General features: G+C 39.7%; 1 protein-coding gene across 1 annotated transcript; it reads right to left on the reverse strand.

The window, feature by feature from the left end:
- Positions 1 to 4,059: 4,059 nt before the first annotated feature.
- On the reverse strand, positions 4,060 to 9,947 carry LOC104999857 (tripartite motif-containing protein 64-like). The gene is made up of 5 exons (XM_010855487.1): positions 9,537 to 9,947; positions 8,945 to 9,040; positions 8,113 to 8,351; positions 5,574 to 5,683; positions 4,060 to 4,553 (listed from the first exon to the last, which is right to left on the reverse strand). Exons 1-5 carry the CDS (start codon positions 9,945 to 9,947, stop codon positions 4,060 to 4,062), a joined length of 1,350 nt encoding a protein of 449 aa, XP_010853789.1.

Genomic DNA, 9,947 nt, shown 5'->3' on the forward strand with positions numbered 1-9,947 from the left:
CTATGCAATATTGCTCTTTACAGCATCGGACCTTGCTTCTATCACCAGTCACATCCACAGCTGGGTATTGTTTTTGCTTTGGCTCCACGCCTTCATTCTTTCTGGAGTTATTTCTTCACTGATCTTCAGTAGCATATTGGGCACCTACTGACCTGGGGAGTTCCCCTTTCAGTATCCTATCATTTTGCCTTTCCATACTGTTCATGGGGTTCTCAAGGCAAGAATACTGAAGTGGTTTGCCATTCCCTTCTCCAGTGGACCACATTCTGTCAGACCTCTCCACCATGACTGGCCCATCTTGGGTGGCCCCACATGGCATGGCTTAGTTTCATTGAGTTAGACAAGGCTGTGGTCCATGTTATCAGATTGGCTAGTTTTCTGTGATTATGGTTCATTGTGTCTGCCCTCTGATACCCTCTTGCAACACCTATCGTCTTACTTGGGTTTCTCTTACCTTGAACGTGGGGTATCTCTCATGGCTGCTCCAGCAAAGCACAGCTGCTGCTCCTTACCTTGGACAAGGGGTATCTCCTCACAGCCGATCCTCCTGACCTTTGAGGTGGAGTAGCTCCTCTCAGCCCTCCTGCACCACCTTAGGCCAAACAACTAACAGGGAGTGAGTTGGACACTACCCATCAGCAGATAATTGGATCAAAGCTTTACTGGGCAAGGCCCTGCCCACCAAAGCAACACCCAGTTTTTCCTACCACCAGTCCTTTATCACAAGCTTACCCAAGCCTCTTAGCCCCTCCATCAGAGGGTAGAGAGAAGAAGCCATAATCCCACAGAGGCTAGAAGAACATTACAGAAACTTCATTATGATGAAAAAGCAGAAAGTTATGTTGCAGATGAAGGGACAAATAAAAGTCAAGAAAAATAACTAAATGAAGTGGAGATAGGCAACCTTCCAGGAAAAGAATTCAGATAGTGTAGATGATTCAGCATCTCAGGAAAACAATGGAGAAGATGTAAGAAATGTTTATCAAAGACCTACAAGAACTAAAGAATAAGCCAACAGAGGTGAATGATATACTAGAAGGAAATCAACAGCAGAATAACTGAAGCAAAATAATGGATAAATGACCTGGTGGGCTGAATGGTGGAAATCCCTGCCACAGACAGAATTTAGCAAAAAAGAATGAAAAAAAAAAAAAAGACACCTCTGGGACAACATTAAACACACCAACATTCACATTATAGGGGTCCCAGAAGGAGAAGAAGGAGAGAAAGTACCTGAGAAAATATTTAAAGAGATAATAGTTGAAAACTTCCCTAACGTGGGAAAGGAAATAGTCAGCCAAGTCCAGGAAGCACAGAGAGTCCCAGGTAGGATAAACCCAAGGAGGAATACAACAAGACGCATAATGCTCAAGCTGACAAAAATTAAAGGCAAAGATAAAATATCAAAAGCAACAAAGGGAAAATGACAAATAACATACAAGGGAACTCCCATCAGGTTATCAGCTGATCTCTCAACAGAAACTGTACAAGCCAGAAGGGAGTGGCACCACATATCTAAAGTGATGAAAGGGAAGAACCTACAAACAAGAACACTCTATCCAGTAGGACTCATTCATATTTGATGGAGAAATCAAAAGCTTCCCAGACAAGCAAAAGTTAAGAAAATTCAGCATGACCAAACCAGCTTTACAACAAATTCCAAAAGGATTTCTCTAGGCAGGAAACACAAGAGAAGGAAAAGACCTACAGAAAATAAACCAAAAACAATAAAGAAAGTGATAATATGATCATATATACAATTAATTATTTTAAATGTAAATGGATTAAATGCACCAACAGAAAGACACTGACTGGCTAGGCGGATGAAAACATGTGCATGCATGCACTTCCACTTACCATATCACTGTTCTTGACCCCTCAAAATTGCATGTAATTATTTTGGTGTTGATTTAGTCGGTAAGTCATGTCTGACTCTTGTGAGCCCATGGACGGTAGCCTGTCAGTCTCCTCTGTCCATGGGATTTCCCAGGTAAGAATACTGGAGTCTGTTGCCATTTCCTTCTCCAGGGGATCTTCCTGATCCAGGGATCAAGCCCGGGTGTACTGTGCAGCAGGCAGTTTCCTGCATTGCAGGTGGATTCTTTACCAACTGAGCCACCAGGGAAGCCCTTTCTCTTTGTAATTATTTTACATAGAGAAACAAGCCATTCTAGTTCTAGCACTCCTGTTTAATTTATAAGGCAAGGCAAGGTTGAATGGTCACCTGTACTCTGCCGGTAGATATCATCCATAATAAAAGTGAAAGTCGCTCAGTTGAGTCTGACTCTTTGTGATCCCATGGACTATACAGTCCATGGAGTTCTCCAGGCCAGAATACTGGAGTGGGTAGCCATTCCCTTCTCCAGGGGATCTGCCCAACCCAGGGATTGAACCCATGTCTATTGCATTGCAGACGGATTCTTTACCAGCTAGTCAAAAGGGAAGATATAATAAAAGCATTAAATAAAAATGATCAAGCCCTACCAGGAGCGTAACAGTTCATATTTCCTTTGAATAACACTGAGTATAGCACAGATTTCCCCTTTGCTGGGAGTCCAGTCTTTTGAGAATAAGAAAGCTGTAGCTGAAGTGCTTCACCTTTTTTTAATAGAACAAAAGAAGTTGATGCAATGTTAAAGGTGTGATTTGATTATATTTTGCAAGACAGAAAACATTCAAAAATTAAGCCAATGTTTTGAGTTAGGATTGTTGTTGTTGTTGTTTTTTCCCATTTAATGTGCATTTTAAATAGACTTTATTCACAGTATGTCCCTCAATCCACTAGAGCCCTGAGCTTTTGATAAACAATTTTAAGAAAGAGGGTTCCATGGACACACATTTTTGGTAAATAATGAGTTGTACAAAGTTTCTCAGCTTTTTTTTTTTTTTTAATCTCACATGTCCTGTGATATGCCAACATGAACTGCAAATACCCAAGATGGTGTTTCTCAAAGTTACTTCTAGATTAATTTGATTAACTTGAGGTACATTTCAATAGGCTTCCCAGGTGACTCAGTGGTAAAGAATCCTCCTGATAAGCAGTAGACATAGGAGATGCAGGTTTGATCCCTGGTCAGGAAGATTCTCTGGAGAGGGAAACATCAACCCATTCCTATATTCTTGCCTGAAAAATCCCATGGTAAAGGAGCCTGGTGGGCTAGGCTGGACTGTATGATGACATTTTACTTTTATCTAGTTTGTTTCACTTTTTCTATTTCATGTTCAGTGCTCCCATTTCATTTGGTTTACGTTTTCCAATTTCTCTATCTCTTCTTCTTCTTCTTCGTCTTTTTTTTTGATGTTCTTTCTGAAGACTTTATCAAGTACAGTCAAAAAGCTTTTGGATTCATATATATATAGTATGCATAATATATATATTTTAGAAAACATAAATTTTTGCTTAACTAAAAAATTTATGACATTTTGATTCCATTTATTTGACAATATGAATAGAATTCTAGATTTCTAATTTAAAATATAGATATCCAACAACCAACAAAGGCTTAGTGTACAGCACAGAGACATTGTAATCAATACCTTATAATAATCTATAATGAAACTAGCCTGAAAAACAATATTTGTATATATGTATAACTGAATCATGTTGCTATGCACCTGAAAGACTGCAAGTCAACTATACTTCAATAATATATATATACATACTAAGAAAAAAAATCCATGAGGAATAAGACTAGACTGAAGGTGACATCAGAAGGGGGAGGGGCAATGGGGAATATACGTTGATGGGCATTGATTTCTTTCTGGGGTGATGGATATGTCCTGGAATTACATAGCTCTGGTTCAATGAATTTTTGTATATTAAAAAAGTAACTGGGTTATATACTTTAAATAGGCTAATCTTTATGAAATGTAACTTTTATTTTACTAAAATCATCTTTTAAGAAAGGAAAGCAATCGATTTTATTCTATGACATACTCCATAATAAATTTTTGTGTTAAACTTTATTAACAAATTTATACATTCAACATGTTTAAGCTATTTTATAAACATAGATAGCAACATCCTCAGGGAAGAATTTAAAAAATATGGTCAGAGAATTAGAAAATTCTTGGAGACCTAAGGCAAAGGAAAGGCTTCAGAGGGGAGGAGATGGAGGAAGGAAGGAAACTGTGTATGAGGGATCCTCTGGAAACATCATAGAAGCTCACAGCTCCATTGTCATAATCCAGAAAAACTCCAATCTTACCCAGAGGCCTTTTTACAAACTGAACTAAGGGTGGGGAGTTGGTGAAGAGACTATACTGGTCATTCACCTTTTCAGAAAATAGAAGAAATGCTTCTTCATAATTAATATGGATAATAGTATCACTTGTCAAGATATCTTTACTGACCCCCAGAATCCAGTTGGAGAAGTGTGTCACATCCAGCTCCCAGTAATGCCTCCCGGAGGTGAAAGCCTGAGCTCCCCAGGCCACAAAGCTCTCCCCACCATCGAGCTGTCTGGACATGCCCTGGGGGTCATCTCCTGACATCACACTTGCATCATCAAGGCTCAGATGGTGAATGGTTGTCTGAGTCAGAACATTATCCACTGTAGAAAGAGAAAAAACTGGGTTAGCAAATGGGATTTCTGTGTCTCTGAGAGGCAGAGGCTCTCTCCCTCTGCCTTTTTTCATTTTTCCTCCTCCAAGGAAACACAAAACAAAGCAAAGGGAGTTCAGACTGGCTCTACGATGAAGAACAAGAGTTATCACTATCTCTACAGCATATAGAATGCCTCAAATCATATAGAAACAGAAGGAAAAAAAAGATACATCATAAACTGTGTGAAGTCTCTAATGTCAATCTCTTGACAGTTTATTTCAGGGCTTACCTAAAATATGTTTTATCTTTTGTTTAGAAAACTTTTCTTGTGTTGTCTTTAATATTATTTAATAGATAGATGGCACTTTGCTGTCTAGTGAAAATTTATTGGGGTGTATTCTCTACCTATTACATTCTCAAAGGTCCAAACATTTGAAAGAAATCAATAAATCAATAGTTTTGAAGCTTCTGAAAGGATGTTCTGGCTAACCATGTGCACATATCCCTTGCCTTTCAGTTGTCCTGAGATTGATCTAAGAGCATTACAGTTATTCGGCATAAGCCAATTTTAATCTGTTTTGTCAATTAGTCCTTATTTTAGGAATAATAAATATTCTCTGCACAATATATAACAAATGCATATGAAATGCAGAACATGTTAAAAACCGGAAATGCCACAATTAACCTTTCAAGAGTGAAATAACCTGAATAAACACAATGTTGATGGCTACTCACGAAGCTAAATATTCTCTTTATAACAACATGAGTGTCCTGGTTGTTCTACTACTGCTTCACTTATGTCAGTTGTAACTTAATGTATGCATCTGGCTTTGTATTTTCAGTAAACTACAGGTGGTAAAGTTCATCTTTGAATTTTGTAATCTGACTACTCAGGCAGAAAAGATGTTACCACTTTGGGAAGTTAAGTACTACCGTCATTTCAGAAAAAATAAAATAATAAAAGAAGGCTCCTTCCTAGGAAGCTCTAGTGAAGCATAGTCCTGATCACCACAGGGCTGACCCTTACCTCTGAAGTTGTTCAGAGTGTCTAGGATTCCAGCAACAGGCCAACAAGTGAGCTCTGGGTTCACTGGCTGAGGCGTCTGCATCTGTGCCAAGTAGGTCCTGAAACAAATGACATCCAATACATTTTGAGGCCAAAGTCTAATCACATGACCATTGTATAAAAGCAGCTTTTAACCCAGGACATTTTGTTAGTTACATATACAATATATTCTACACAGCTGGGAATATAAAAACATTACCATATTGTTCACTAAATATAAATTATATCAAATTTCAACTTCCCCATTGTTCTCAAATATTAGTCCAGTTTTCCACTCATTGAACCTCATTCCCTTCTTCTATTCCATCTCAGATAATGCAAAGATCCTGGGCATTTTACAGAGAGAAAAAATTCAGACTAAACCTTTGAGATTGCAGTCAGCAAGTAGTCATCAAGAATGCATTCAGTGTCTACAAGGAAGAGTTCGTTGATTGAGACCTGTTTGCTTTTTCAGACCAGAAAGGGATTCCAATTCCAGCCTGGTTACCTTGTTCTGAAAGTCTAACTTAGTGTGCAGCAGAAAGCCACTCCCTCTGAGGTCCTGCCTACAAGGGAGCTTACAATGATGGAACAGGCTGAGTCACTGCTACTCCTCTGAACAAAAGCACAGTTCCTTTTCTCATGCTTAGGGAATTTGCTTCTTTCAGGCCTTTTTCAGCTTCCAACTCACTAGCATAGGTGTTTCCTCTGTCATATCTTGGCAAATTCCTTCCAAAGTTTTATTGTGGTGAGGTTGGAGAGGATGGGATGAGTGGGTAAAACCAAGTCCAGCATGTCAGAATGTTTTCAGTTACATTTGATTTCAGCCAAATGAAAAGGAAACTTCTGAGACCAAGGATCAGAAGGCCTTGAAATTCTTTTGAAATAAAATAGAAAATAGCCAAAAAGATGATATTGATAATCCACATATGAAGGTTCTACACCCATGGATTCACATGTGGATTCAATTTGTAAGTTCTGGGTTGCCTACTTATGTACTTATTTATTTATACATTTATGTATTTTATGGGAAGTCCTTGTTGGACCTACTATCTTATATATAATTTTAAATATAGCAGTGTGTACATGTCAATCCCAAATTCCCAGTCTATCTATTCCTCCATCCTTACTCCTGGTTTTGGATGAAAAATTTGGAGAAAAAATTTCCAGAAAGTAAAACTTGAAAATTCCACATACCAGGGAACTTTCTGAATAATATTCAATTTACCTTGTGTATGTTTGCTGTTACAAGTAGTCTAGAGATGACAAAGTGTAAGGGAGCATGCTTGTAAGTTAACTGCAAACACTAAGGCATTTTGTATAAGGCATCCTGCATCCTGGAATTTAGATATCGGGGACGACCTGAAAACAATCTCCCATGCTACTAAGGAATGACTGTGTATCCATTTTATCAAAAAGAGAACAATTTTTCCAGAAATAAAAAAATCATTAGTGTATACTCACATTTCCAATACATTTCCCATGGCCTGCAAAGAGAAAAAAAAAAAGATCATGTTAATCATGAGACTTCTGTCTTTTTGCATCTTCTTCTCTATTCTTTATTCAATAAGATACTGTTTTGCTAATCCTCTTCTAAGGAACAGTCAGAAGGCATCATAACAGAGCTTAAAATAAAATATGATGGGCTTCATCAGGGCACACTGAGGAAGGGAGGGAGCCATGAAGAGTACATAATGATGTAGCAACATCTAGGATTTCAATGTCACTCATTGCCCAGCGCTATTCCCAAGGACAGAGGTCACCATCTATGAAAGCAATAAACCAAAACAGGGAACCATATAAAATGAATTATAGAGTGTATGGAAATTGATGACTAGTTCTAACAATCTTGCTGAGACAAAAAGCGAAAGCTCAGTATCTCCAGAAAATTTGGGATAGCAGGGAGTGACAAGGGTTTAGAGGAACACATAATTAGATTTACTCCATGAAAGTTAACATTCTCCTGATCATAGAATTTTGCTGATTTTGGAAACTTATCCGGATAGTACCTCTGATCACACTAAAAAAAAAAAAAAAAAAGTCCTATTTTAGCTAGGAAATGGGCAAAAAATCTTCTAAAAGTTACCAGGATATGATAAAATAGGGGATTGCTGCTGCTGCTGCTAAGTCGCTTCAGTCATGTCCGACTCTGTGCGAACCCATAGACGGCAGCCCACCAGGCTTCCCTGTCCCTGGGATTCTCCAGGCAAGAACACTGGAGGGGGTTGCCATTTCCTTCTCCAATGCATGAAAGTGAAAGTGAAGTCGCTCAGTCGTGTCCGACTCTTCGCGATCCCATGGACTGCAGCCTACCAGGCATCTCTGTCCATGGGACTTCACAGGCAAGAGTACTGGAGTGGGTTGCCATTGCCTTCTCCAAAAATAGGGGATTAGACAAATACAACAATGGGGGTCAAGTAAAAACCTTTCTTAGCTGAAAGTAACAGTATATTCAGGGAACATTTCAGTGTCACAGCAGCTCATCTAGAAGAGTGTTTTTCTCTCTGAGGATTGACCCTCCTTTCTCACCTGGAGCAGCTCTGTGTCCGGCTTGTGGCACATCTCGGTCAGCTCTCTGTACATTTCTCTCAGTCTTTCTATGTACTGAGTCATTCTGAACACACTCTCCTTGAGTTGTAGACAAATCTCCTTGGCTTCTTTCTTCAGGGCCTCCAGATGCAGTTTCTTCTCCTCCTGGAGCAATGGATGCCTCCTCTGATATTCAAATTTAATCATCACCTTCCTTAGGGTCACATATTTCTGAGGGGATAGTGGATTCAAAGCATTGCTTATGCTCACATTCAAAACAAAACTCAAATAATTTTTCTTTGATGTCATCAAGAAAGCTCTTGGCAAACTTTCTGCCTCACACATCAAAGGTCCTGTATCTGCTGGTCCTTCCTGTTCATGCATTCTCTGAGTTCCTAGTATCTTTCTTTGCTTGAATCAAGCCATCTGAGGAGTCCCAAGCTCTCTCCCTAGGAGGATTCTCTAAGGTTTTTACTCTATCCATTATTTCCTCTCTGACATGAATCTTGCCTCTACATACTACTACTCTATTCATCTTTTCTACTTCACTAGTCACACTTAGTGAAATGTGTCTTATACTTCATTTCTGAAAGGTTGTATTCAAATCTTCAAAATTTGGCCTAGGAACACTTTCCATGCTGTGGTTTTCCCTTGTACTAGCATTCTTGAACTAGCATGTATTGGCCTGTTTCAATTGTGATCACTGATAGGTTATTTGAAACCACACCTTTTCCAGGGAAGAGACCAATGGGAACTTAAATGGACAAAACAGCTAGAATTATATCAATATCTATATAAATAAATAGTAACCTTTTTATTCTTACCTTAAATGACCGAGTTTTTTTAGCTTCCTGATTCAGAATGAGTTGCATTTCTTCTCTCATTTTCCATAAAGAGCTCATTCTTTTCAAAAATTTTTCCTGCAAGATACCCATGGGATTTAGTGACATGGAAGATGACACCATAAATTTCATCCCCTTATTCACGAGCAAAGGTAGTTGTTGGTTACACAGACCTTGAGTTAGAATGCTGCAGTCAGATTTTCCCACATTAATCTCAATCTAACACTTGAATGTGATAGTGACAGAAATGTATAGTAGAGAACAGGGAAAACCTTACAGATAACAAAATCCATACCCTAATAAATTAAGACTTACACATTTATATAGTTTGATTAAGAAAGCCTCAAGCTCCCATCAGAAGCCTGTGTCCCTGGTTCCACCCGCCCCAGGATGCTGCATTTCCACACGTGTGGACAATTGGACAACAACACTGAGAGGACACATTATATGTGAGGATCCACATTCAGAAATCCCACCTCGACTATCTCCACCCCCATCACCATCATAGCATCCTCGGCTTCCTCTCTGACTTAGGAGTCTCTAGATCCTGAACTGCTCGAGAGGCATCACCTACCCGGGATTCCTCAGCAGCCCTGTGTATCGGACTGTGGCTGTGAGCTGCGTGCTCGGGGCGTTTAGAGCAGGGCCCACAGAGCAGGGTCTGGTCAGCCTCACAGAAGAGGCCTTTGGCTTCCTGGTGTGTCACACAGATCTGCTCCTCAGAGCTGTGGTCGTGGCCAGCTCTGGCCTGTCTGGCAAGGGAAACCAGCCTCTTGAGGACAATATTGGTTTGTAAATTGGGCCTCTCTGCTATTCCTCTGCACTCAGGGCAGCTCCTTGGAGACTGGCCTTCTTCCCAGCAAAGGCTCAGACAGGGACGGCAGAAGCTGTGCCCACAGTCTATGGTGATGGGGTCTAGGAAGCAGTTCATGCAGATGGAGCAGGTGAGTTCACTCTGGAAGACCTGCAGTGTGTCTGAATCCAT

The sequence above is a fragment of the Bison bison genome, unplaced genomic scaffold, assembly GCF_000754665.1.
Source record: "Bison bison bison isolate TAMUID 2011002044 unplaced genomic scaffold, Bison_UMD1.0 scf7180017853857, whole genome shotgun sequence".
Taxonomy (NCBI): Eukaryota; Metazoa; Chordata; class Mammalia; order Artiodactyla; family Bovidae; genus Bison; species Bison bison.